The 27,166-nt window shown below is 49.3% G+C and overlaps 6 protein-coding genes across 6 annotated transcripts; 4 read left to right on the top strand and 2 right to left on the bottom strand.

Moving 5' to 3' along the window:
• Positions 1-652: 652 nt before the first annotated feature.
• Positions 653-2,731, top strand: F5B22DRAFT_633777 (fatty acid desaturase-domain-containing protein; the record flags this gene model as incomplete). The annotated part of the gene is made up of 9 exons (XM_047976887.1): positions 653-686; positions 760-761; positions 837-1,248; positions 1,404-1,620; positions 1,663-1,666; positions 1,781-2,114; positions 2,264-2,309; positions 2,367-2,526; positions 2,585-2,731. 9 exons carry the CDS (start codon positions 653-655, stop codon positions 2,729-2,731), a joined length of 1,356 nt encoding a protein of 451 aa, XP_047834342.1.
• A 3,785-nt stretch (positions 2,732-6,516) lies between these two features.
• On the top strand, positions 6,517-10,496 carry F5B22DRAFT_633776 (exocyst complex protein exo70; the record flags this gene model as incomplete). Its single annotated transcript, XM_047976886.1, has 6 exons — positions 6,517-6,826; positions 6,886-7,232; positions 7,293-7,549; positions 7,610-8,030; positions 8,531-8,753; positions 8,821-10,496. The coding sequence occupies 6 exons, from the start codon at positions 6,517-6,519 to the stop codon at positions 10,494-10,496; spliced, it is 3,234 nt and encodes a 1,077-aa protein (XP_047834341.1).
• A 1,726-nt stretch (positions 10,497-12,222) lies between these two features.
• On the top strand, positions 12,223-14,646 carry F5B22DRAFT_406644 (uncharacterized protein). The gene is made up of 2 exons (XM_047971526.1): positions 12,223-12,425; positions 12,596-14,646. Exon 2 carries the CDS (start codon positions 12,640-12,642, stop codon positions 14,128-14,130), a length of 1,491 nt encoding a protein of 496 aa, XP_047834340.1. The 5' UTR covers positions 12,223-12,425; positions 12,596-12,639; the 3' UTR covers positions 14,131-14,646.
• A 423-nt stretch (positions 14,647-15,069) lies between these two features.
• Positions 15,070-17,193, bottom strand: F5B22DRAFT_406616 (uncharacterized protein). Its single transcript, XM_047971525.1, has 3 exons — positions 16,735-17,193; positions 16,159-16,671; positions 15,070-16,098 (listed from the first exon to the last, which is right to left on the bottom strand). The coding sequence occupies exons 1-3, from the start codon at positions 16,935-16,937 to the stop codon at positions 15,162-15,164; spliced, it is 1,653 nt and encodes a 550-aa protein (XP_047834339.1). The 5' UTR covers positions 16,938-17,193; the 3' UTR covers positions 15,070-15,161.
• A 3,221-nt stretch (positions 17,194-20,414) lies between these two features.
• F5B22DRAFT_406438 (putative serine esterase-domain-containing protein) lies at positions 20,415-24,396 on the top strand. The gene has a single exon (XM_047971523.1). It carries the CDS (start codon positions 20,662-20,664, stop codon positions 24,043-24,045), a length of 3,384 nt encoding a protein of 1,127 aa, XP_047834338.1. The 5' UTR covers positions 20,415-20,661; the 3' UTR covers positions 24,046-24,396.
• Positions 24,397-24,876: 480 nt separating this feature from the next.
• F5B22DRAFT_406467 (Bromodomain-containing protein) lies at positions 24,877-26,881 on the bottom strand. Its single transcript, XM_047971524.1, has 3 exons — positions 26,481-26,881; positions 25,571-26,406; positions 24,877-25,312 (listed from the first exon to the last, which is right to left on the bottom strand). The coding sequence occupies exons 1-3, from the start codon at positions 26,531-26,533 to the stop codon at positions 24,996-24,998; spliced, it is 1,206 nt and encodes a 401-aa protein (XP_047834337.1). The 5' UTR covers positions 26,534-26,881; the 3' UTR covers positions 24,877-24,995.
• Positions 26,882-27,166: the final 285 nt, after the last annotated feature.

Raw genomic sequence — 27,166 nt, 5'->3', positions numbered from 1 at the left:
CGACGATACCCTACAACATGTTATATGTTGTGTTCGTATATACAACGGCTGCTGACGGCATCGAACCCCAGATGTCTAAATGATGGTGAAGAGTGGCAGTGATTAGTATTCGTCCGTTCGTTTTACTATCCCCGCAAAAATCGCAACTCTTGAGACCATGCATACTAGGAAGTTTACCTGCAACGTCGCAGTGCGTAACGGTGGTTGTCTATCTTGCGTGGATCAGCCCAAAAGAGGACCGACTTTCCACCTTCTGTGATAGACATGAAGTGCAGATGGGGAATATCCAGGCTCTTATTCGTATCTTGAGCGGAGTATAGCAGAGGAGGATCTGGACCCTGGCTATAGCATCTGCAACTGCGGATTGATGTTGCAGATGACCTGTTTGATATGCACTGAGTAAGCTCGTGCAATAATGATGCGGTTACAATTATCCGGTATCTGCGGTCACAATTATCCGGTATCTGCTACGCTATCTCGCTGGTTATCTACGAGACTTTCTTTATGGAGCGCCGGTTCTTTGTCCGATATCTTTTTGTTATATAAGTCGAGCTGTATACCGCTCTAGTTCATCCTACAGCTGGAAATTAGATTCCATATACTATCTTTCTTTTGACTACGATCAAGATTGATACTCATTCTTGCGGTAGACATGAGTTACGTTACAGAGACAATTCATGGTGAAGGTAAGTGTACCGAGCGCTCAAAATAACTTCATACCGTAGTTGAAAGCATTGTTACTAACGTTTGAATTTACAGTCGTCACTGGTGGCGTAAGCTCCCCCCTGAAAAATGAACTATGTATGCGATGAAATCGATGGCTCACACATCTACAGGAGATTACTACACCTGGCGATGTCAAACTAGATATCAAAACGCTCCGGGACCAGATCCCGGCGCATTGTTTAAAACCCTCAACACTGCGGTCACTGAGCTTTGTTGTTCGTGATGCAGCCGTCTTCGTAGGACTGCTTTATGGTGCTTTCTGGGTCGACAAGAACTCCAACCCCTATGTCAGCACGTTCACTCGTTACGTGGCGTACCCTTATGCTGCCGGCATTGCTATGACGGGGCTTTGGGTCCTTGCTCACGAAGCTGGCCACGGCGCCTTCTCGACCAACAAGACGGTAGCTGATACCGTAGGCTTCCTTATTCACTCGGCCCTGATGTCCCCTTACTTTGCGTGGCGGTCTAGCCACGCGAGACACCACCAATTCGCCAATAATGTATCTATTGACCTCAACTACGGTACGTATCGAGGTGTCCAACGGATCTCCCTTTTAATACTGCCTCACCTAGTCCATCATGAAGAATACAGTTCATCTGCATTGATACAGCCGCCCCTCCTTGGACACTGTTATGTTCAACTAGCCATTTCGACTAACACATGATTGCACACACAGTGCCCCCGTCGCGTGAGGAATACCGCACAATGTTCGGCGGGAGATCTCACCCCGAAAAGGTAGTCAAAGAAAAGAGCCATGGCGAGCATGACCATGATATGCATGACAATTTCGAAGACGCGCCGTTAGTCGTGTTCTGGCGCATTGTCCTGCAGCAAGTCATCGGCTGGCACTGGTACTTGCTCTCGCACATAACAGCCGGCCCCGACAGTGGTGAGTACCCCTACCTCTCAGAGCCCCTGACAATTTGTACCTTGAGTTTAGTACTAACTTCCTCGTAGTGAGTCCAGATGCCTTGCCGATCCTGATACTGACATATCTCCGAGGCCCCTTGCCGCAAAGCCGAGAACACCAGCTAACAAAGCCTGATATCATAGTCACCCAAAAAGTCGCGTGGATGGTGGGATAACAGCCACTTCATGCCTAACAGCTCTCTATTCCGCACCGACGAGTTCTGGGACATTCTTTTATCCGATGTTGGTCTATTAGCCATGATGGGATTAGTATACAACTTGGGCAAAGTCTATGGATTCACCACCATGCTTTGGACCTACATCCTTCCTCTGATGTGGGTGAACCACTGGATTGTCATGATTACCTACCTTCACCATACCCACACCTCGCTCCCTAAATACACGCCGGAGAGCTGGACCTACTTGCGTGGTGCGCTAGCAACTGTGGACAGAGACCCTGGTTTCATCATGAGGCACAGTAAGTGAATTTGCGCTTCATCTCTCTGGCATCCCTCAACTATTTATAGAGTCTCGGCATTCTCCGGGCCGGGAATCCAAATATTCCAGAGCATAAACACCCTCTTGAACCACCTTCGCAAAGGCAATGACTAATACTAGTTTTTCTAGTGACACATCACATCATTGACCTGCACGTGGTTCATCATTTGTTCCCGTAAGTCACCAACCTAGCAAGTTGAGAAAAATGCCACCTTCTAACACTTGTTCTCAGCCGTGTTCCGCACTATCATGCCCAGGAGGCTACAGACGCTATGAAGCCGCTCCTTGGCGAGTATTACCATAGCGATAAAACGTCTTATTGGGGTGCGCTCTGGAACGCATTCACCCAGTGCCAATGGGTTGAGCCAGACGCAGAGAAAACTCTCAAGGCTGTAAGATTTCGTGACTTCCTATTCATCCAGGAAAAATATGTTGGCTAACGTATAGTAGAACGTGTACGGTAGTGGCAAGGGCGACGATGCTGCCGAGATAGCAAGGAGGAAAGCGGTTGACGAGCAAGGCGTCCTTTGGTATCGATCTGGAAGGATGCCCCTTCCCGTGGTCAGGATGCGTCGTTCTGATCACCTGAGTGTTTAGACCCGGTATCGTGGTACCAACGCGATATCTGTTGCTCTCCCATGGTAAATGAAATCACTGGAGTAGCTCGGTCAAAGAACTCGCCCAACTATATGATGGAAGTACATGGCAATGGGAAGCTTACTTGTGTCGTGCTGCTATTCTCCGCCAAGATCTGGACTAGATATTTTCTAGGGAGAAGATGGATTCTGGATATGTACGATGGCGCAAGTCGCCTTCCAGTCTCCTCAACATAGAATATGAGTTAACACCGCCTGAAATGAATAAAGCATGGTGTTGCTCAACAATCATTATGCACTTAATACTCAGTGAAGTCTGAAGGTATCATCTCATTTCATAAGCCGCACCGGGTCTCTTGAACTATCTGAGCGCATATGGTGCCACACCTCCATAGCCCCAGCATCTTTGTAAGCGGCCTATGAGTGTGCCAGTAGTTTTAATATATCCGAATTCTGCGCAATATTACATGCTATTTACACATGATTTAGAGAAAAGACACTGCTTGACTAAATACTACTTCCTATAATTTCCAAAGTCCAGGTTAGACGGGCAATTCGAAACTGCACATGTCTATGCTCATTCAGTTGACGAGTTTTTGAAGGCAACTGTTACAACGGAACATATGAAACGCTGAGAATCAATAACACAAGCTAGCGTATAGTTCCATACTAGTAGACAAGTAAAAACTACGAAATTGGAGATAGCCACTTGAGAGACTTTTCGCTCAAAGTCAGTTACCACGGAGTTAAGTATGTCGTTCTCCGCTCACGTAATACTATCGGATATGGTTCACGCCGATCCCGCCGCTGTGACCTGCCAAGAGACTTACAGCCAATCAGAAGATAGACTCCGCATTTAACTTGGGACAATCAAGTCTTGGATCTAAGCTTGGCCATAGAAGGATACGAGGTGAGGAATAAGGTTATTTTACGCGACATGCCACAACAGCCGACGACCGGGGGTTATGTAATAACATAAACGTACGGATGAGGGCATGGGAAGTTATCAAGCGCAAGAATGAGTTGTAGCTTACCTAGCCGGCCTCGAATAATACCTATTGGGAGCATTTTGCAAGCCTTCAAGACGTTATGGCTCTTAATACATTCAGACTTCCCGAAGTCCTCGAGATGGATTTACTTTCAGACTTCAGAGTTACGTCTATTCACATCTAGTGGTGTATAGTAAGAATATCACATGCAGATAGTCATTAGATTCAATAAATCCCCGGTATAGCTTCCCGAATACGAATATGGAGCCTGCAGAGAGTCTGGTAGTGAATATCCGTAATGATACTACTGAGGATATGGGCGAGATTATCAAGAGCTATGACTTCCAGATCAATTAGATTTGTTATCGCGAATTACTTGAATCCGGGGTATTTTCAATTCGTAAAATCAGTCAACCCAATGGGCAGAGCACTGGGTATGTTCTTTGATCTACATTGTAAAACATGGGGTCCCCCAATTCAGATGATGTCAATGCCGCTATTTGATAAGCCCCTCTTCCCCGGTATTTGCTCGACACAAAAATCCTGGCTACCTAACTAATGAACTCGGACTGCCGGAACTGCGAGTCCGACCTTCCAGCAAGTGCCTCCTACCTGATCGGTCCGAGTACAATTCTGCTATCCGTATTCAGCGAATCAATCTATGCCCTTTGCCTCCACTCTGATACGCACATCTTCCCCTCATCAACTTTCATGTTGTCGACTGATGCGGGTTAACAAGGTTAATGGGGGGGGGGGGGGGGGGGAAAGTAGTTGGTGAAACGGTCGGAGCCACTACGAACTGCATCTACAGTAGTGTAAGCTGTTGAGCCTGCAGAGCCTGCTAACATGATTGCCCAAGTAAATATTTGAATAATCCTGGTCATACGTGCTACATGATCTGACGTGCTTTGAAAGGCCATTGGCAATAATTGTGTTCACTATTCACGTAGGTACAACATACTATAATCACCCCAGTCTGCAGTGGTCCCATATCTTCATCTATCATCTCACCCTATCGAGCTATGTCTTAGATACCCATCTTGAAGTATATTGTCTAGCAGCGTGGTCCATCATAGAATGCCTTAAGGGGTGGAGGAGGAGTGATCATTCATACCAAACGCCCCTTTCCAATTGAAGGGCTCGGCAGGGTACAGGAAGGCGTTTGTGTCTGAGCAAACTCTCTGTTGCGAACGCACAATGAATGAACCCTTATCATGCAGTCAATCATATGATTGTGTAGTGCCATTTCTAATGTAACCTTACCGATGAGCATCCCTAGTAGTGTACAGTAGAGTTGAAGATCTTACATAACCAGGGTCTGCTCGAGATGCCTAAACCATGCGGCGCATACACCAAGCAGAACCAAGTTAGCCGCGCCGACTATTACCCTTGGAATTCTGTACATTGTACTACGTATCAGGGTCCGAGATAGGTAGCTTGATAAGATATTGCCGGGATCATATGTTAATCTTCCGTGCTTTTGCGGGCTACGGGAACTTGCGTGGACCCCCAGTAAGCACTTCCGGCCCGGGGCATGCGGGGGAGACGTAGATCACATGGAGAAACACCATACTTACAGCCTATCTTCGGCTGACAAAGCCGGTGGGTAAACATTACTCACAAACATAGCTTCATCTTCTAGGATGGCGGGATAACTGCGGAATCTTGGTCCTGATGCCTGTCGGGAATATCAGCTAGCTAAACGACAACTGCATTTCCGTATAACTCATAGACCATAAGCGCGGTACGTCCGAGCACCTGATGCAGAGTACAGGTTCTGTACGGGCCAAGGCGTACGTGTACGGCCTCGGTGAAGATTCAGTTCCTTCTAACTTGTTCATTGATGGTTACCTTGCGTCTGGTTTGACTACCCCACCTACTGCACTGTAGTCTAATTGGGTCCAAATCTTGGGCTCGGGAATGTGACTCTATCACAACGCATGTGACTCGCCTACCATCACACATCTGCATTCCTTAGTGTGATTATAGCGTGGCTTGGGCTCCTCTCGCTTCTATAATAGCCTATCCAGTTCAATCCCTCATGTTTATCTGAGGCCTGAGCCTAATCACATGGTCTCCTGATGCCGACCTCAGGGTGACTGGAGAGTGCCCTTGAAAACTACCTACACTTTTCTATCCGCCTAGGAATGAGCAGGAAACCTTCGACCTAATCCCTCGTCGACGCTCTCAGCAACTTGACTAATAAGAGTGGAAACTGTGTAGGTGCTACTAGTCCTAGCGTTGGTGGGCTCGGGAATGGGCATCCCAAACCCGATGTTGTCACTACAATAACTGTTACATAGCGAGGATTGTGTATCCTATCCTATGTATGCTACCTGTTGCAAAATGTGACACTAAGCAGCAAGGGAAGCTCTGTGTGGACACACCGATCTCTAAATCAGACCGGTTACAGGCTTGGTTGCCCAAAGTGACGCTCCCTCACAGGATTTTAGCAAAGCCGGTCGCACAATCCCTATACTTTCCCTATACTTTCCCTATCACTTTTACGGGAAGAGATCGGGAATGTGCCCCATAATTGCATGCTCTTGAAAGATATTGTTTGTGCGATGGCTTTCCGAAAGCGGGCTGACGAGCGAACATATTGTAGCTATTCGCATGTAAATTTCATGAATGTCATGATTAAAAAGAGTACGAGGGAATCTGCCTTAATGACCACCGTTTGAATTGTCAGCCTCTCCCCCTAATCGCCTACGGGAGCATATCATTTGCTGTTCTCCTCACGATAAAAAAACATGCGCGTATAAAGAAGGTGTTGAGCAGTCGTTTAGCGTTCACCATGTCAACCATATCGACATCCGCCGTCTTGCATAGGAGCTTGAAATGCGAGTTTCCTCGAATAACTGGTGGCGAGGGGAGCTATGTTATCCTCGAAGACGGGCGTAGGATTTTCGACGCTTCCGGTGGCGCCGCAGTTGCGTGCATAGGACACGGCAATACGCGAGTTCACAATGCTATCATTGCTCAATTGAACCAGATATCGTATTGTTCAACGGTGTTTTACACGACAGAAGCATGCGAGAGACTTTGCCAGGAGCTGGTTGCCTCCACACATGGCATAATGAAGCGTGCATATATAGTCAACTCCGGTACGTATATTGCAACTCGTCACAGCAAGATCTGACTCATGGCTATACTGAGAAAACAGGCTCGGAGGCAATGGAAGCTGCGATGAAGCTAGCAAGACAGTATTATCTTGAAAAAGTGCCACCTGAGCCTAGCCGAATGCGGTTCATAGCTCGGGAACACTCATATCATGGGATAACTTTAGGCTCTCTCTCCCTTGGTGGTCATGTTATGCGACGGGAAAAGTTCGAGCCGATGCTCCTCGATTGTGTTTCTCGAGTGTCACGCTGCTTCCCTTTTAGAGACAAACGTGCGCAAGAATCCGACTCGGACTATGTGGTGAGGCTCGCAGACGAGCTTGACAAGGAATTCCTGAGGGTTGGTGCCGAAACTGTGTGCGCATTCGTAGCAGAGCCGATTGTGGGAGCAGTGAGTGGAAAGCCATAGCAGCGGACTAACGCGACAAGAATGGATCTGACGAGATCACAGGCTCTTGGTTGTGTGCCTTTCCTTCCTGGGTATTTGAAAGCGATGAAAGCAGTGTGTGAGAAACACGGTGCCCTCTTCATCCTCGACGAAGTTATGTGCGGAATGGGCCGTTCAGGAACTTACCATGCTTGGGAACAAGACGACAACGCTGCGCCTGATATTCAGACTCTCGGGAAGTGCTTAGGTGGAGGCTACCAGCCAATCGCTGGGGTTTTGGCGAGCAAACGAGTGATAGAAGCTTTCGAAGCCGGTACCGGGTGAGTGTTGACACAACAGCCCTGTCTCTCGTCCCGCCTAACAGACGTGATGGTTCATAGGAGCTTTGTCCACGGCCAGACGTACCAGGCACATCCAGTCACGTGTGCCGCCGCACTCGAAGTCCAAAAGATCATACGCGAAGAAAATCTAGTTCAGAACGTGTCGAAGATGGGTAAACTACTATCAGCAAGGCTGAAAGACCTGCTTGCCAGTCACCCACATGTAGGTGATATTCGCGGTAAGGGTCTATTTTGGGGCATTGAATTCGTGAAGAATAAGACGACGAACGAGCCATTTCATAGCTCTTTAGGGGTGGCTTTTGGAATAGCCGAGCTGGGAATAACGAAGCCCTACTGCATCGCCGTATACCCCTCGTCCGGGACAGCCGACGGTATAAACGGAGACCACATCATCGTCTCCCCTCCGTACAACATATCGCCAGCTGATGTTGAGATCATTGCGACCACTGTGCAAAGACTCGTGGGGGACTACTTTGCTTCGAGAAACCTTGATACTGACGTTCGCCCCTAGATCATCGTGAACTACTAAGAACAGGAGAGAGCAGTACATAAGGACGATGCAAGACAACTCGCCCGGATACGATGAAAGGATGATAGAACAACAGGAGTTTACTATTAATGGCCTGACTCTATACCTATATACGTAGGTAGTCTGTATAAAGCTCAATACCTACATAGAGGCTCTGTACTTTTTATAGAACATTAACAAGTAGTGGGTACTTACCTAAGACACCAAGTACCTCAGTGGACGCCAAAACCGCCACTAAACCCCGCCAACCAGGTCTACTAATATGTACCTCCCTAGGTACCTAGGAGATAGTACTACTTACGTCGGTACTTACCTACTTGGTCCATCTCAAACTACGACACGCAATCCTCACCACCTTCAATCCTTGAGTAGACCAGACACCCTCGTTGATGTCCTACGCAATCATCGCCGTGCGCTAGCAAGCCATATAGCTAGAACTAATCATGGCAGTTGGCTTGAGCAACGGCCGTCACACGGCCGACGAGGAGGCACGAGCCGAAGTCGACGTGCTGAATTCGCGCCTCGAGAAGACCACACAGCTTACCAAGAAGATCCAGGCTTGTTTAACTAGGCTGGAGACCACCGGCAAGAGCGTCCGCGACGTATCGGGCCCCCTCAACGGCGAGACCAAAAGACTCCAAACCCTAGGCAACAGTATGTCGACTTCATCCAGTCTCCTTCCTTGGAAATCTGGCAAGCTAACTTCGCCACCCCCTTCAAGACATTGATGCAGTTATAGCATCCATAGAGAAGCTGCGACAGCCCGCCGATTCCAAGGATGACGAAGAAAATATCATCCGCCAAGGGCCGGAGAAAGCGGGCTTGTCCAATTACCTCAACTCGATCAAGCGTCTAAATAAAGCCCTCGAGAATATGCAAACCTCGAATCTACGCGCCAACCAACAAACGATAAGCGACCTCCAACGTTTAGTCAAGAACGGAAATACCCAGCTCGAGAATTCTTTCGACAAGTTGCTTCGAGCTGAAACACCGCGATCTATTGAGCCCCTACATTATATCACTAAGGACAGACCCTTTCCCTTACTGTCCCAAGACACGATATCCAAACTCAGCCTTATGAATTCATACGTTTCGGGCAACAGTTCGTCCGAAAATTCGCTAGTAAAAATATATTCTGAAGCGCGGGGTGCGTATTTGTCACAGACCTTGGTGAATCTCGCTTATGCGAGCGTCAACACGGCCAAGAAGAAGAGCCCCGATGCTATCTATCGGTCAGGCACCAATGGCATCGGAATGTATGCTCAGGCTTTTGAGGGACTCTTCGTTGCTGAATATGAGAACATATGTAATATTTTCATGAGGCAGGACTGGGGTCCAGCCTTCCAGACCACTTGCCAGGCCCCCTTGGCGGAATTAGCAAGAACTCTCCGGGAGTTAAATAATCACATTAAGGCTCATCTCAGTACAGACTGTTACCTAGCTTACGAGGTGACCGAGATAATGTCTAGTCTGTCCAACAACCTCGACGCCAGGACAGGCGAACTGAAAGCGACCCTAGCCGCAGCGCTTAAACCAGTACGCGAGACGGCCAAGATGTCGCTGGCTGAGCTGTTAGATGATACGAGGCGCAAGGTCAGCTCCATACAGGCTCTACCAACTGATGGTTCGCCAATTCCCGTGGTATCCGAGACGATGCAACGTCTACAAACCATGGTCGACTTCTTGCGCCCAATTTCTAGCATTATGATTTCATTGGGCGATGGTGGATGGAAGTCAACTACTCCGTCAAATACGAGCACGGATGCGATACCTAGTTTAGCATCTTTCGATATTGGTGCAGACGGGAAAGAGATATTTGCGCATTATTGTACTGATACGATAGATTTACTGATGTCGGCTCTCGAACAGAAAGCCAGACTGCTCTTGAAAGCTAAGTCCGTACTGGGGGTATTCTTGGCCAATAACATCACCATAATTGAGCGGATGATCCGAGATTCCGACCTGAAACCCCTTCTAGAAGGTCGGCTTTCTGGGCTAGACAGTTGGCGCAAGAAGGCAAAAGCTCTCTATTCCGACGCCTGCAAAGAAGTATCCATACACCTTTTCGACGTCATTCATACCAATCGCACGCAACGGCCACCTTCGGGCTCGAATGAGTCTGCCTCGATCGTTAAGGCGCTGAGTAGCAAAGACAAAGATGCTATCAAAACCAAATTTCAGACATTTAACACTAGTTTTGATGAGCTGGTGGCCCGTCATAAATCATACAGCATGGAGCGAGAGGTACGGCAGATGTTCGCCAAAGACATTCAACAGATGCTGGAGCCCCTCTATAACCGCTTCTGGGACCGCTACCACGAGATCGACAAAGGCAGGGGCAAATACACCAAATACGATAAATCATCGATTGCCGTCGTTTTTCTCAGCCTTTATTGATGTTTATGTAACGCAGAACGATTATCTACGATATATCGTAGCCCAACACTTATTATTTCTGCTACCCGATGTCTACTAGAGTTTGATGAATGATACCCCTTTGATAGTGAGCTTAGTTGAGAAACCAGCTACTCGGATAACGAATTGAGATTATGGCCCTTCTCAAGATGCATACAAGCTTGGCACGTATTTGTATGATTGACAAAGACCGCACTGTGACTCTGATAGTACTTTCAGGGCAGTTGGATGCTCGATACCTAATAGTGTAATCTTTCTCTGAATGAAACTCTAGAGTGGTACCCGATGGGGCCTTAGGTGCTCATGGCCTGAAACCTGTACATAAAGAGTACTCAGCAGCCAGCTACGGCCACTCTTGACTATCAAGAACCATACATCGCAAGGTAGATAATTTCTCAAGACCGAAACAGACTGTGAGTGCTTAAGTAGATATCTATTCTTAGTATGTTACTAGAACGCAGTTCTGATGTCGTTCCAGGCGCAGTTGTGCTCACTTTTGGCCCCCAAGAGAGGCTTGGGCGAGGCTTCGCCAAATATATATTGTATCCATTGGTTGTGTCAAACTAGGTGGCCTGGCTGATAGTTACCACACATACATAAGGCTTCGATGCGACTCCCTAAATAGCAGCAAATCATCATTTATCTGCCGGCTTAACGAGGTTTTCCTGCCTCATTGCATGTTCGATCCACTCTATCAGCAATGATACGATGACGAGGCCCGAACCCAGCCAACCCGGTTAGAATTGATGTTACATAACCTTTGACCCTAACGCATGAGATTGTCACCTCCGTGGATATGTTCTGTGAGCGAGCCATGCCCCTCTACGCTCGGTCTTGATCGCAGGCAAAGAACGTTGATGCGACAAGTGAATTGGGGGTTGTTGTTTTCGTTACAAGACATGGGGTAGTACATGTTCGATCGAAACACCATTCCTTTCGCTAATTGTTTCGAGACTGAAATCTGGTCGTCTGGGAACTTTACTGTGTAGCACAGCACACACCAATAAACCGACAGTCATGTGGCGCTGGTGTCGACATCTGAGCAAAGGCTTATTCATTGTGGCCAGTCCTGTGAGATAGGCGAAATTCCCCAAAAGGGTCAACCATACCCTCGCACCGTCACACTGAGGCGCTCAGCCTTGCTGGGGGATAACTTGGCATTTGCTGATCGAGGGGGGTAGGTAGCTAAGCTTATGAGGGGAATCGATTACGAAAGCAACCTCGCGGCAACAACACCTTCCAAGCCTTTTCCTCTGAGCTATTGACGGCTATGGAACCTAAAACAGTGCAAGTGCCCACACTAAGAAGAAAAGACACTTTGCCCGTGTTCCAGACCCAGGGATATTCACCCGATTCGACACGGGGAGCGCTACGAGATTGCGTGGTATTCGGCGTTACATCGTCACGAGTGCTACCATGTGAGCCGTAGGAAGTAGGGGCCGGGGTGGCGGAATGCAACATGAGCCAGCCTCAAGGCGAACGCATTCACAGGAGGGGCTCATCCGTCTACAGCCCTGTATCGCCAATCCTAGTCCCCGGCCATCGTGGCTGCTCGCGATGCGAGACGGCGCCGACTTTAGTCTCACCTAGGCTCCTTGTCGCCCATGCGTTGCGTAGTCCATATGGTATCTCAACTACCCCCAACGTCGTTCACCATCTTCAATAGCTCAACGCAACCTTGACAAGGGCGAAGCGCAGAAATGCAGTCTGCATTTTAGTAGCGAGCTAATGTGATTGCCATCCTAAGCTGCGAGTGATATTGTTACTACATATAGAATATATTCTCGTCTGAGAGCCTTGTCTTGTGACCTTGTCCTCTCAATTCCCGTTGCTGCCGCCACGTGTCTAAAGTGTTAATCCATATTCTTGACATATCTGTCTCTTATGAGATATTCTATTCTCCAACTGTGTGTATGTACGATGCTTTTTGTTGATAACAAACACTATAAACCGATTCTCCATCGAAGTATAGAACCTATAACTCATTCCATCTGATCCGGAAATCGGAGTACGGGTACTTTGGTATTATGGTCATCCATGAATGATAATAGCACGAAGACCGCTTATCAACAATCCTCAAGGGCGAAGAAAGGAGCTTGCTCCCCTCTCATAGCATTCAATTGCGATGCGTCCCCAATTAAACTCTCAGTCCCTCACGCCGGACACACTGACCTCGACGATTGCCACCCAACAAGAGGTTATAGCTAGAGATGACACATCATCGGGCCATGGATCGAGCCTCACTTCCCAGGAGTTGTTAGTAGAAAGGCATGATAAGAGGAAGTGGAGAAATAAGTGCGGCGACGATGATGATGAGGATGAGGATGACGACGACGACGACTGTACGAGCAGTAACTCCCCAACAAAAACGTCCCAGACATCGCAATACTGGCCCCAACCTACCTCTATGAATACCTCCATAGCTAAAAGCATAACCTCTACCAACATCATAACTACCACTTCTGCTACATCCGAGTCGATAACCCGTTCTACCGCTACTCTCGCTACCAACAGCTCTTCATCCCAGCTCTCTAGCAGTACAAGCAGTGCCACTTCCACCGTAGGCCTTCAGGGTCAACAGACAAATCCCGACAATAGTCATGACCATGATGACAATAACAACGATGTCAAGATAGCACTTGGTGTCGTCGGCGGGCTCTTCGGAATATTCCTCCTACTCATTCTATCTTGGGCCATAATTCGACGAAGACGACGAGATCACTCGCCTACAGGGGGTTTCCCCAAAGACGCCGATCTCGAAAGCCACGTCACCGTTGACTTGAGGATTCATACGCCGCGTAGCGGGCCTCATGATCCCGCCAGCAGCAGTGACGCACTGTCAGGCTACACAGTCCCTATCACTGCCTCTAGCAATGTGCGGGGTCTAGGACATATCGTTGTTGACAGCGCAGCCGGCAGCGTCTCCATGTCGACAGCCCCAGGGTCTGCGCATGCAGGGGTATATCCAGCTGCACAGAGGACTGCGAACGGGCCTTCGCCGGCCACGAGTCACGCTTCATTCAGGGACGCACAAGGGGCACGATACCCGGCGCATAGCGAAGCTCACCATCCCCTGACCTATCCGCCCGTGAGGAGCCCGCAAGCATCCGCGCGAGCACCAGCATGCCCACCCTTGCCGCCGCCTTTACAGATCTGCGCTCCTCCCATACCCTCTGGCCTAGATATACCCCCAACGTCAGACCTCGACGGCCAGCCGCCGCCACCGCGGTACCCAGAGGCGACGGCGACGTCCCCGGCATCCCGCGACTTGAGCCCGACATCGCCTGTTGTCGTATCCCCGCTATCCGCGACTTCGGGCCACGAGGGTTTCGTACATCCCCTATCCGAGCCACTCTACCACGCGCAGCAACAGCAGCGGGAATCCAAAGGTCCACAACGGCCGGGGTACGAAGGTTACGAGCCCTCCACAACGCCCGAAGTAGTCTCGCCGATATGTCAACTCGGGCAGACGTCGGCGTCGCCTCCCGAGTACGACGACTCGGCGGAGACGGCGCGTTCAGGCGACTCCAATAACCATCATATCCTCGCCGGCCGGCGTCCCAGCCACGAGGATGGAGAGAAGCAGGCCTTACCGCAGGCTATGTATCGATACTAGACCGAGCTAATAAATCGTCAGGTCCTGGGCGAGAGAGAGAGAAACGATGGAGTAGATATCAAAGAAGCTTGTATCTTAATCATCAGGGCTGAGTCTCATTAGTTCCGCGCATATAACACACATGCCTGCGCGTATTGATACAGTGTATGTATACGACTTACTCAGGGCGAGGGGGAGGGGGTGTTACACTTATACACATTGGTAGAGAAGGAGACTGGCGTTCTTCTTCTCTACGATTGCAACATTGTTCATTCAAAAACCACCTACCTTCGGAGGTAGATACTTATTGTGAGCAATACGGTACGGTAGTGTATCGCTGGTGTTGTGCTCCGGGGAGGACCGGCCTATTTCATTAGAGCGAAATCGTATCTCTAGTCATCCTGATCAAGGGTTAATATATATCATAGCTTATGTACAACCATCGTCACAGATCGCTCAGCTGATTGGCTGGTTGGGTGGCTTCAGATCAGAGCTGGGGTTGGCCGTGTGAGAGCTTCTGGCGTAACGCTGAGTAGTCATTATCAGCATGCGGTGCGTATCGGAAATGTCAGAGTTAGTCAACATGCTCTGCCCTCATAGTTGTTCTGAATGCAAACCTTATTTTTTATTGATTTATTTAATCCTTGAACCTCTCTCCCTCCCTTAAATAAAGAAACGACTGAATTCTCACCTTGACTTCCTTCAATGCAATATTCGAACCGTTTCCCCCTCCTTACAAAACGCCATATCAAAGCCAATGAACGTAAGACTGAAGGAATACAGCCCGCCTTAATCCAAACCCCACAGCTACGGAGGCAGAAGATGTAATGCTTATCATTACAACAAGGGAAATGCGAGGCATTGGGCATGCCATCCAAATTTCAAGGTTTCAATCTAGGTGTACAGGTTTCTTCGTGCTCAATGTGTGATATCAATGTCATATTTCTTGGTTTCGTGAGAATTCGGCATAAAAGAACGTTTATTTTAGCGTAACGTGAAACGAGTGTGCGTCGACGCGAGCCTATCAGGAGCAAGAAATGCTGCTTGTTGTTTCACGCAACTGTTTGGTTGTCTGGGGGATATGGGTCAACGTGATTCACCCATTCGTATACTCGGTTCATACCACTGCCCGGTCCTGTGAGTCCAGCAAGCTCTGAAGGCTTCGGTGGTTCCATCTGGCGAAAGCGTCGTCGGCCCATAGGTGCGTGTACAGCGAAGTCGTCCATGTAGTTATGGGGTGGGTGTCTTCGAGGTATAGAGTGCGACGCATACCGGGGATCAAAGGGGAGGTCGTACAAGTCGTCGTCCATTGTGTGGCGTCGAGAGATGGGACTTGGAACCATGGGGTTCGGACGAAGTGGTGGAAGGCCCATACCCATAGGAGGAGCAGTGGAAGGTGGGATGGGTGGACCAAAAGGACGGGAGTTGGAATTCTGGCGCTGTTCTGAAAACCTATCTGCCAGTCGCCTCTCCATTGAAGAGGCCCGCACACCTCGTGCTTTATTTACCCCGGAGACATAATTGGCACCAGAGTTTTGGCGTTCAAGCGTGACCGAAGGTGGTGGCGGCGGTACAGCAGGCGGAGGAACGGGCGGTGCAACCGCACTATGTGCTCTTCTTCGGTAGTCGTTATTCAAGAAATGGGGTGGCCCATTTCCCATATCGATAACATCGCCAGTGTCATTAAGATAATCATCGTCGTCGTCGTCTTCGTCATCATCGTAATCATCATTATCATCACGCTGTAACGGTCTCTGAATTCGACCTCTGTTTCGGTGTCCGCGATAGTGTCGTGGTTCTTGCCCGTAGCTAAGGTGTGCACCGCGAGCGAGACCGTCAGCACCTCCGAGACGTTCTCGGCTTACCATGGGTACGTGTATCTGCACATGGCCGAAATCGTCTTCTTCGTTTAAATCATAGCTGAATGAGGGACAATCACAGACTTTCCATTTCGACCCACACATCATGCAAAACTGAGCACCACAACGGCTGTAATTGGTTAGAAATGATTCAGGGGCATTGACCAAATAGACGATGAGCTGAACATACCAAGTCATATGGTTGCAACCCTCTTTCAGCTCAACCATGGCTTGGCAGTTGAAACAGCGTTTCCAACCTGCCTCTTTCGCGACTCTCTCAAATTGGGCCGTATCTGCATCTACGGGGCAACGCCTCGATTTGTGCCATTTCTTATAGCATAGGCCGCATATCTCAGTATGGCATTTCCTGCAGGTAGCGCTAGTGCGGCCATTGTTGTGATGGCGAAGATCCGCCGGCCGAATCCATTCTCGGCATTTTGCTCTGGGACAGTAGTTCCGATCTCGGTTAAGAAAACTCGCGAACTTTTCATTCCAGGACCTTTTAAAATCATCGTTAAACAAGTCATTGACGTGCTTGAGTGGGATGATATCGTCGGTGCAGCACTTCGGAGGCATGTTTTGAGCATCTTCGATTGACACCTTGAAGCGTCTTTTCAAACATTTGTCACACCATCGATGCCCACACTTAAGCCTCGCTAGTTTCTTGGTTGAAATGCCATCATTACATGCTACGCACGTACCGCTATAGGCTTGTTAGAAAGTCTCCTGTAATTTTTTGACAACCTTCTCGTCATGCTCAACTTACATCTTGGAGTCCATCTCGTAAGACTGTGGGAGGGAGGACGTCTGGAAAAACTTGCCGAGTGACGGCTTTGATGAAGAGCCTACACTATAAGATGTCACACGTGACGCCGACGTTGCTCGTGATCGCGAGAATGGTAGCTTTCCGGAATACGAAACGTCCGAATGATAATACTTTTTAGGAGTACTAGAGACGTAACTGGTCATCAAGGGCGCTCGAGAATAGCAGCATCATGCCTACATACCGTTTTGGAGCGAAACTGGTGTACGCCTCGCTACGCACCTCGAGACCTCGATGATGTGGCGGGGCACGACTTGGGGATCTCGATTGATGTGCTGGCCTACGTTGAGATGCTGATGATCTCTTAACGACGACACGAGGATGAACAGAAATAACCTGGTCTTCCGAATCTTCTGTGGCACTTTCAATCTCGGGTACAATTCTGTCCCGGGATTTGTGCCTAGACCGACTACGACTTGGAGTGTTGGCAATCGGCTCGGAATCTGGTGTACCATTCATCCGTTCCTTCATTCGAGCCTTCATACGATAATCGTGAGTAGAAGTAGACGATTCATCATTCGAGTTGTCGCTTGAGCTCCCAGCTGATGACCCAGGGGAGGGCACAGAGGGTACAGAATGGATATGTATGTATGATGACCGTGTTGGCGTTGGGTTGACGGAATCGGATGACTGGCTACTTCGGGAAGTTGGCCTCGATTTCACTCTTGACCTGGCTCTCGATGCGGCTCTTGATGTAACTCGTGATGTGACTCGTGATGTGACTCTAGATCTCGATCGCATGCGCTCCTTCAACCGTTCCTTCTCACTTTCAGCATCATCATCATCGCTGTCGTCCTCCTCCTCATCGTCGTCGTCGTCGTCGTCGTCATACAGTCGCCGGCCCCGAGCTTTTGGGGTCATCGGCCTAGTCAGAAGTCGCAGTGGAGGCATCGAGTGGGAATCCAAGTCTTCAGATGGCCTTGATGGTTGAGACGAATATTTCGGCTTCCTGCGGTCGGGCCTTTGTATTTCAGGCTGTCGGGTTCGATGAGGCAACGAATGACGCGACTCCCCTCGGGGCCGCTCCCAATCATTGTTCTCTGAAGCGGCTGTCTGACGTCTATGCCTATACGGCTTGCCGGCGACACCCTGCAAGGAAGCCATTCGTCCGTGACTGTTTTTACCGCGTCAGCCCCAGAGCCCAGTTGAGCCCAGTTGTGCGAGTTGTGCGGAGCGAAGCCCAAAGCACCGTCGCTCGGTTGGATGAGGAGACGTGCCGATACAGTATAGAGGCAGCCAACTGGTTGCTCCTGAGTGGCCACCTGCACGTCGTGGGCTCGGATGTTGATTGGATTGAGCGGTTGCACTCTGCATTAGAGCAGTGCTGGCCGTACCAAGGCGGATTGGATCACCAATGATCAGGCAGCGCAATGCACACAAAAGGGTGGCCGGAGCTGGCAGACAATTTGCTGGGCCTTAACTGTCAGAAAGTAGGAAAACGACGCAATTTGATGAGAGGCGTCCGGTTTAGTAGGGAGCAGAATCATGCAATTGCATAGGTAGGTAAGTACTTGGGCATTGGCAGTCAAGTACCTAAGTATGTAGGACTGGTACAACGCCAACCTCTCTGTACAATAGTCTGAATAGTGTAGGTACAGCAGGCACAGGAAGTATAGTTAACCTAGCTTACTTCGTAGGTAGCACTTGAGTAGCACCGGAAAATCACTAACTACATACCTAAGTACCTACTTACTATGTACACTGTACCCATGAAGAAATGAAGCGAGCTGGAGAGACAGGAGAGAGAAGAGAGAGAGAGAGAGAGATCACGCCCTGGTGCGTGCGGTCCGCTCCATGCAACCTAACCAAAGACAGGTCTCTGACAACCCTGACTCTGGGATCCTTGACCTGGCCTGACCTGACCTGACACGCCGTGCATGCTCGTCCAAGGCTCGTCATGCTGTCTTGGTTGGCTGGACAGAGCTGGAGATGTGAAGCGCCCAACCCCGATTTCTCTCGTTCCTTGTTCTCTATCTCCCACCACCCGACTACAGCAGGTGTGAGTGAATCCTCTCAAGTTGCCATTCAACATTTCCATGTCTAGTGTGTCTACAGACATGCTCTACGTAGTAGGTAGGTAGTATGCGGGCAGAGGCGGGTGAGAGGATGGGTGCTGTAGTGTGTGGCTGGCTCATGGACCCCTACTTGCCCGAGCTTGCCCTTCCTAGTGTGCAGTTAGAGAATGCCAATCCTCATGATCCTCCATCCATCCATCCATCTGCATTTGCCCATGTCCACTCCATCCTACCAGGAGGGAGGTACTACTACTATAGTACCTACACTAGTTGCCGACCAGCCCGCTACCGGACTTGCCAGCACTGATCTATCTATTATGGGAATCCACCACTGACCGACCCAAGACAAGACTGATCGGAGGCGGCGCACAATCGATAGATGATCTCTCACATGCCTAAGTATGTGTACGTGTATGTGTACGGTAGGTATGTGTATGTGCATGTGCGTGCCCGTGTGCCTGTTGTAGCGTTGCACACACTCGGGAAGCTGCATCATCTCACATGTAGTAACGAAAGACATGTCTCTGTCAACTGACTTACTACATAGGTAGTACTACCCCGAAAGAGAGGCCGTCGCTGCTTAGAAGATGGTGTAAATGCGTACTTGATTGGTTCAGAAAAGCAGAGGTGGGATAATGGTTGACGGCGGATGGGTAGGTGGATGATGGTGGTGAAATCATGATAAATGATAATATGGCCGGTGGTGATCAACGTGACTACCGTACCTCCTACTGATTGTTCCAAACTCCGGCGAGTGAGATGGCAGACACTTGACCTGCCCCCCAACCCGGTCCAAGCCAACGCACCCTACTCGCCTCTCGACCCAAGTGCAGCAGAATCCAGTAGACTGGCAGGCAACCATGCAGCAACATCAGCTTAGCTGAGACAGCATCGGGCCATGTCAGGTTCAGGTATAAAGCCATAGCATAGCATATGATATGCCACCCCAGCCTCTTCAGGTCCTGCGTTCGCCCTATGCGGTATGTGAATGGTGAGAGGAGCAAGAGGAGTCAATGTTGTCATGATTGACGTCGTCGGCGGCGTTCTGGCATGTATATACCGCGTATGATGAGTCAAAGATGAAGTATGTGTTTGACAGCGAGTCGCTGTCTTGATTCCAAGATCTGGGGACCGATGATAGCTCACAAAGCTTCACGCCTTTTTTCTTTCACGTCCCCGAATCCACAGTTGATGGACCATAAGACAGCCCAGCCCGAGTGCTTGCAAAGGGTGAGAGGTTTGAAATACTAACGACTAGACATGTGCCCGTACAGATAGATAGATAGATAGATACCTTACTGGGAGATGATGATTTACGGCTCAGATCCAAAGTGATCCTATACCTATCTACCTCTAGAGCGAAGACGGGTTATTGTATTCTGAGCTGAAATTAAGCTTAATAAGTACAGGCTCAGGGCTGGGATTTCCCGTGGAACCTACAAATACAATAGGTAAGGTATCTAGGTATCTACAGTACATGTAGGTATCGATAACGAGCAAGCCACGCTAAGACACGCATGGTTTCGTCATTTTATACCTAGGTTCCAGAACTTCGGGCTGACCAACTCCCAGCTAACAACCCCCCCCCCTTCCCTCTCTCTTGTCCGCCAACACATCCTCATCCTACCGGGGAACCCGCATGAATGGATGGATCAGCCTGCCCGCCAAATCACGTCGCACTGCTGCTTGTTTTCTTCAATTACTGAAAACAATCCTACACCTCTTTTCCTTCCCCTTACTGCCTCAGACCTCCGACCTTAGATCTCAATTCAAGGTAATTCGACTTCGATAGACGTGCTTGCCTCTTGGCCTCACCAACACCCGCCAACAATGAACCGCACCGCTCGCTGACAACATGCTCCTCCTACATCAAGTAGGCAGCGTCAAGATTGGCGAGGTTGTGCGTTATACCGTCTCCTACACACCCTCGCGTGATCGCATCCTTCCATCGCCCGACGTCCTCCATCTCCGTGTTCGGAATACCTCGCCACTGCCTCTGCGCGCCGCTTTCGTCCATGGTCCCTATACTTTGAGCGTGTCCGCCTACCCTTCTCACTATGATCCGAATACCAAGTTCGAGAACCCCCGTCGCTATGGCATCCCCGAGTTTGAGCCCATGCTCAAGGCTGCCGGTACCTGGTCCTGCCAGTTGACTGTGCCCGACAACATCCACCAGCATGCCGGAATGGGTGCAGCTAGAGGTGATTTCGCCAACAGTACAGTTGAAGGCGGCGAGGATGGGAGTGCGAGCTGGATCGTCGAAATTTCTTCCCAGGTCATCTTCTCGTCCAGCGCCAGTGTTGGTTTCGAGATATTGCTTGCGCGTGACGAGAAGAGTCTAAGCTTAGGCGGCACCGCCGTTGTCAAGGGCCAGACGCACATCCAGCCGCCAGGCAAAGTCAGCGACTTTCAGCAGAGCCCCGAGTCCAAAGAGGCGCGCAGTCCAGTACAGTTGAAAGGCGTCTTTTCAAGAGCTATAGACCTAAAGGTGGATGATACAGCCAGTCTATGGAATACGCCGAAGCTCCCTGGCTGGGATGACTGCGATCATGGGAAGTCCAAGGCCCCAGGAAACAGTACTACAGTCGAAGGCTTTTCCAATTCCACCGTGCAGGAAGCAGACTCCAATAAAGCGCAACGACCGAAAAACGTCCATCTCGTAGTTTTGACGCACGGATTGCATAGTAATCTTGGTGCAGATATGTTATACTTGAAGGAAAGTATCGACGCGACGGCAAGGCAAGCCAAAGTCGACGCCAAGATAAGGAAGGCTCGAGAGAAAGCTAGCCAAACTATTGATCAAAATGGATGTCAATCGGGACCACCAGTAGACGATGAGGACGGGATTGATGATTCTGACGAAGAAGTCATAGTTCGAGGTTTTTCTGGAAACGCTACACGCACGGAACGAGGTATCAAGTTTCTTGGGAAGCGCTTAGCACGCTATATCCTTTCGATGACCTTTCCGGATCAACCTTTTCTTCCTGCCTCAAAAAAGGCTGCAGATCAAATAACTAGCGCAAAGGATCATCATAGTCGGCAACCAGCTCTCACACATAGTACTTCAACCACAAGCCGCCATAACCAGAACGAACGAACATTTCGAATAACCAGTATCAGTTTAATTGGACACTCGCTTGGAGGCCTTGTTCAGACCTATGCCGTTGCTTATATCCAGAAACACTCTCCTCAGTTCTTCGAACTCATACGGCCCATCAATTTTATCGCTCTCGCTACGCCATTTCTCGGCCTCAGCAACGAGAATCCCTTGTATGTCAAGTTTGCGCTAGACTTTGGCCTGGTGGGAAGAACTGGTCAAGATGTAGGGTTAACGTGGAGAGCACCAACTATTGCTAGAAGTGGCTGGGGAGCAATTGTTGGGACTCTCGGAGAGAATGCACATAAGAGGGTTATGGGCGAATCGCAACCAGAATCAAAGCCACTACTAAGGATACTGCCGACTGGCCCAGCACATGTGGCACTCAAAAAGTTTCGTAATCGAACCGTCTACTCCAATGTAGTAAATGATGGTATCGTACCTCTACGCACAAGCTGCCTGCTATTCCTTGACTGGCAAGGTCTTGATCGGGTCGAGAAAGCTCGACGAGAAGCCGGTCTGGTAGAAACAGTTGTCGGATTTGGGTGGGCAGAATTAACCGGCGCCGGTATGTCATCTCGGAAAGGCCTCTGGAATCCAGATGCAGAAGAGACATCATCATTGGTAACACCCCCCTCCAACCCCGGGACCCCTCACGACAACTCCCATGAAGTACCTCAGCCAGCTAGCAACGCTACCGTTGATGACGATAGACGCAGCTTGAACCTTGCACCTTCACGGAATATGGAAGTGGAGCTAGGTCAAACCACAACCGCCAGCAGTGACTCTCCATTTTCCGGGTTCTTCAACCTCTTCAAGGGACATAATCAATCAAAGACCCAAGCCTCAAACTCATCATCCTCAAGATCTCCCAAGGAGAACAAAATCTACAAGCGTAGTCAAACGTTGAACTTCGATGATGCGGCAAGCAACTCGGCATCTTCAAGTAGAACAAAGGTTTCATCAGGTCAGGAACTGGACGACAGCCAGAATAACACTACAACTGCGCCACCTCGAACGAGTTTCTTTGAATCAGCAGGTGATCTTCTCAACCCAAAGTTACCCTCTGTAGAATTCTTGCTAGATCCATCGAAGCGCCCACGCACAATTTTCCATGACCGAATCTATCATCCGTCCGATATTCCCCCGCCACCACTAAAGAAACGACAAACCGGTACACTAATGATTCATAGAAGGAGTACAACCCGTGGCAGTAATCTATCACCCAAGAGCCAAAGTACCTTGGGAAGCTCATCGATAGAACATCATAATGCTGGCGTGAAACATCAAGACACAACTCTATCTACTCATGATTATGATGATCGTCTACATACCGACCCCGAGAGAGAACCAGACGAAGTTATTGACAGCTCGAGTATGAAAGTCGAAGAGAAAATTGCTAGAGCCTACCACCGTGATCTTAGTTGGCGCAAGGTTCTAGTCAACTTAGAACCCGATGCGCACAATAACATTATTGTGCGCCGCACTTTCGCCAATGCTTTTGGGTGGCCTGTTGTGAAACATTTGGTCGATGCCCATTTCAGTGACTCTGCTGCTGCCCGTACTCGGGATAATTTGGAAAGCAACGCCGAACAAGCAAAGGCGCTGGACGAGGGGCCAGATGAGACCGGCACCGAAACGAAAGAAGGTGGTCAGCAGGACACCGCCAAGTCTCGTGATAACAGTAGTAGTCGATCTCAAGATTCCACTCAGACGGTGACCGGCAATAAAGACCCTACGTCTCAATCTACAACCCATCGGCGCTCTACAAGTGAAGCCCGCGAAGCCACAGATACCGTACCAGACCTGCCAACTTCTCAGGATAGTAAATCGCAGACATCGCACAGCTACAGAGGATCACCGTCGCGGGTTCCCCTTGAGACAGTCGATCCGGGCACCTGGAGTGATCGCGACTTTGCTGACAGTGAAGACGAGAGTGAATTCGATATGGACATGGTTTATGGCCGGCACGCGAATCACAAACAGCAGCCCGAACCTAGTGAGGACAGTGAGCAAGACCAAAGTACTAGCCCCGTATGGAACTGGACCGAAAAGATTGTTGGCAAAGGCGCCACACAGAAAAGGAAGGAGAACGCCGGTCAAATTTCAGCCGCTCCGACGTCACCGAAGCCTAACCCATAATGACGCCGCATCAGACGTATACAAAGCGGTATTCAAGGCGAAGATTTTCCCAGTTACTTGTTTTTTTCGTAAATAGACGACAGAGTACAGTACATATTCCACATCGGTTGATAGTTCCTTAGAAAGCATAGCGGTCAGGTTTTGGATAGACGGCGCGCTTCACCATGTAGATGTGGACTTCCTCAGAGCAATGCTACATATGTATAATTAGACCTGGTCATAGTATGAAAGGGTCGTTGTGCTAGAATCTTACTAGTTACGAGCCACGATCAATACCCCTAAGACTATTTGCTATGCTTATCTACCTCATCAGCGTGAACAGGATTTCCAGTGCCTGTATCAAGTTCAAAAAAACGCAAGGTTAAATTGAAAACGGGTAAGTATTGCAATTAGAATGAACGCATCGCTATCACTGACTGACTTCCTAATCTATCTACCGTTCGTGCCTACGTCCAACACAGCCCATTAGTCGATTCAATCGCATCCGGTGTTCAAACGATAACATCTATTTCATCTCCACGAAAAGGAGACCACCGCCCACTGTCCCCGCTCCAGCACGACTCCCGTAACATATAGATATAGCCAGAAGAGTAAGGTAATAGATGGAAGAAATACAGAACGCCAGTGCATGCTACACATATTAGGCATGTATCGCTCGTACCTTCGCGATACCCCACGGAGAACCAGAGCAAGCGCATACGCGTCAACAACATGAAGAGACGGATGGAAGCGAAGAGGGAGAAAAAAAAATAGCCAGGAGGCGAAGGGAAAAAGAGAGAATATACAGTTCGCCGTAACGCCTTGTCCTTGAACGCCCGGCTATTATCCGTTGAAAGTCGATCCTTTACACACGCATTCCAGATGAATGAGAGGCGATAATGGCCGAAAGATGAAGGGGATCTTCCATAAAAGGCCAAAGATGCACGCACGGTAATAGTTGAACAGAAATGCTATGCAGTGTCTGAGCCTCCCGCACTTTTGCTGATCCACTTGAACATCTCAGCAAACTTTTCTTCGAATGACTTCTGAAATCGTTCTGCGGCGGCCGACATATCGTGATCCCGACCCCAATATGTATAACAATTCTCGAAAATTTGCCTGACGTCGGTTTCGAACTCTTCGGCTGTGTTGTACTCGCCGCTGTCCATCTTCTTCTTGATCGTGCCAAGATCCATGGGTTTCTTAATCTTGTCAAAATAATTCGGCACGCCATCCTCGACAGGTCTAACAGGCTCCCTGAAAGGACCAACAAGTCGAGTCCAAAATCCTATTTCGATAATATTAGCCTTTAAATCAGTTGAATCGACACCCTATGCCATAGTAGACAAGCAGACATAGTGCTAGGCTAGGATAGCATAGAATTATACCAACTTAGCGACGGACGCACCAGTCGATATTTAACAGGGGATTGAACATGACTAGCAAGTGCAGATTCGGAGTGATAACAAGCGTTGGGTATAGGATAAAATTCAAATAACACGTTCGGCCAGTTAATCACGATAAATGTGGGATGAAGTATACATACCAGGGCCACTCAGCATGCGATTAAGGAGGTCAGCACAGAAGTTTAACTTGTGATCTGGCGAGAACTGCCTCCCGTCAGTGATGTTGATACTAGATTTTCTCGATTTGTAAGGCTTGGTCGACACCGCGGGTTGTGGTTGTGATGGACGCGGAGTCCCCTTCTTAGTACGATTCGTCAGGCCATCTGAGTGCCGATGCTTGATGGTTTTTGCTTCTCGCTCCTCGCCTCCTTGTTCCAGATAATGGACATTCTTGTGCTGAGCAGAGGATGGAGAAGACGGTGGCTTCACCTGGATAACAGGTGTAGAGTTCAGGTGGCTCATAGTGACCACCAGTTCGCTTAGAACCTCCTGAGGGAGGGATTTCGTGAATTCAGCTCGAGTTTCAGATGATCGAATATACTCGGCGGTCCAAGATAGAAGCAAGGCACGGATGGGGGATCCTTCGGGTGTCTCTTTCCAGGCCTTCACCAAGAGCTCTGTGGCAGGAATACTATTCGTCGCGGCCCTATACTCTGACATGGCCCTGAGAGCCTCCTCGCACAGACCGTCAATGCCCAACTCATCACCAAGCTTCCATACTGCTATCATTAGATCAAAGCCTGGTAGCCGCTGAGACGCAGGATTTATTGTGCCAGTGAACATGAAGAGCTGGGCAAGGCCAAAAACAACAGGGTCGGTGTCGGGGAACCGAACAACATCTTCGACTTTCTGTTCCTTTTTTTCGGCGAAATATTTCTGGAAATAGGTTGATTTTGCAATGAGAAAATCCTTCTGGATACCAAAGGCCTCCACTTTTTCGCCAACAAGGATAATGCAAAAAAGCGGGTGTGGCTCACTATGGAACTCATCATTAGTGAAAACTGTAAATCGGCTTTGGCCTCGTTGTGTTGAAAAGAATCAGATGCTTACAGCCATGAGAATTCGGTTGAGGTTTGGCCTTCCCCGGCGTCGTCCGTTGCCATGATGCGTCACTGAAGGTAATTATCTTATTAGTCTATTCAGGTGGTAAAGAAAGGAGCTTTCCGTGCCAGATTAGATGTGAATGAACATGGAAGCTGAAAGGTGGCTGTCAAGGCAAGGGGGGCATAGGTACGTAGCCACGCATTATCTATAATGGCCTAACACACTATGTGCCAAGCCTTTCGGTTCGGCAAATGATTCACGGTCGCATCCGTAGAGGCGCAGGATACAATGCGCAGGGAAGATTGGAGAACAGAGACGCGAGGGAATTGTAAGGCAGCGGCAGAGAAAAGGCCCGGATCCGGGCCCATGGAAGGGTGTTGATGAGACTCGAAGAGGATATTGCAGTGTAGTGAGCAGTAAACGGTGAGTAACAGATGATATGGTAAGAGCATATGTGAGCGCACTTACCTTGGTGCGGAAGAAGAGTCCACTGTAAGCACTGTAAGCAGCGTAAGCAGTGGCAGAACCGATCGTGGCAGGGGGGTTGAGTCTCGATGTGGTACTGGGATAACAGCGCGCGGGAGATTGAATGCCTAGGTAGGTAGGTAGATAGGTAGGTGTGATGGGAATGGCGGGAGGAGCGGCAAAAGCGCGAGACGATGTGAGAAGGAAAACACGCGGTGACGGCAATT

This window comes from Xylaria bambusicola (genome assembly GCF_022495145.1).
Source record: "Xylaria bambusicola strain CBS 139988 unplaced genomic scaffold F5B22scaffold_5, whole genome shotgun sequence".
Lineage (NCBI taxonomy): Eukaryota > Fungi > Ascomycota > Sordariomycetes > Xylariales > Xylariaceae > Xylaria > Xylaria bambusicola.
This window is presented reverse-complemented; position numbering and strand designations above follow the sequence as displayed.

What these genes read in the sequence shown, in the direction of transcription:
- F5B22DRAFT_406438 (XM_047971523.1), top strand. Translation starts at nt 20,662, where the DNA reads ATGCTCCTCCTACATCAAGTAGGCAGCGTCAAGATTGGCGAGGTTGTG.
- F5B22DRAFT_406644 (XM_047971526.1), top strand. Translation starts at nt 12,640, where the DNA reads ATGCGTCCCCAATTAAACTCTCAGTCCCTCACGCCGGACACACTGACC.
- F5B22DRAFT_406467 (XM_047971524.1), bottom strand. Translation starts at nt 26,533, where the DNA reads ATGGCAACGGACGACGCCGGGGAAGGCCAAACCTCAACCGAATTCTCA. An exon ending in TCAACCGAATTCTCATGGCT is followed by an intron (nt 26,407 to 26,480) that starts GTAAGCATCTGA and finishes TGAGTTCCATAG; the next exon opens with TGAGCCACACCCGCTTTTTT. An exon ending in TCGCATGCTGAGTGGCCCTG is followed by an intron (nt 25,313 to 25,570) that starts GTATGTATACTT and finishes TTATCGAAATAG; the next exon opens with GATTTTGGACTCGACTTGTT.
- F5B22DRAFT_406616 (XM_047971525.1), bottom strand. Translation starts at nt 16,937, where the DNA reads ATGACCAGTTACGTCTCTAGTACTCCTAAAAAGTATTATCATTCGGAC. An exon ending in TACGAGATGGACTCCAAGAT is followed by an intron (nt 16,672 to 16,734) that starts GTAAGTTGAGCA and finishes ACAAGCCTATAG; the next exon opens with CGGTACGTGCGTAGCATGTA. An exon ending in GGTTGCAACCATATGACTTG is followed by an intron (nt 16,099 to 16,158) that starts GTATGTTCAGCT and finishes AACCAATTACAG; the next exon opens with CCGTTGTGGTGCTCAGTTTT.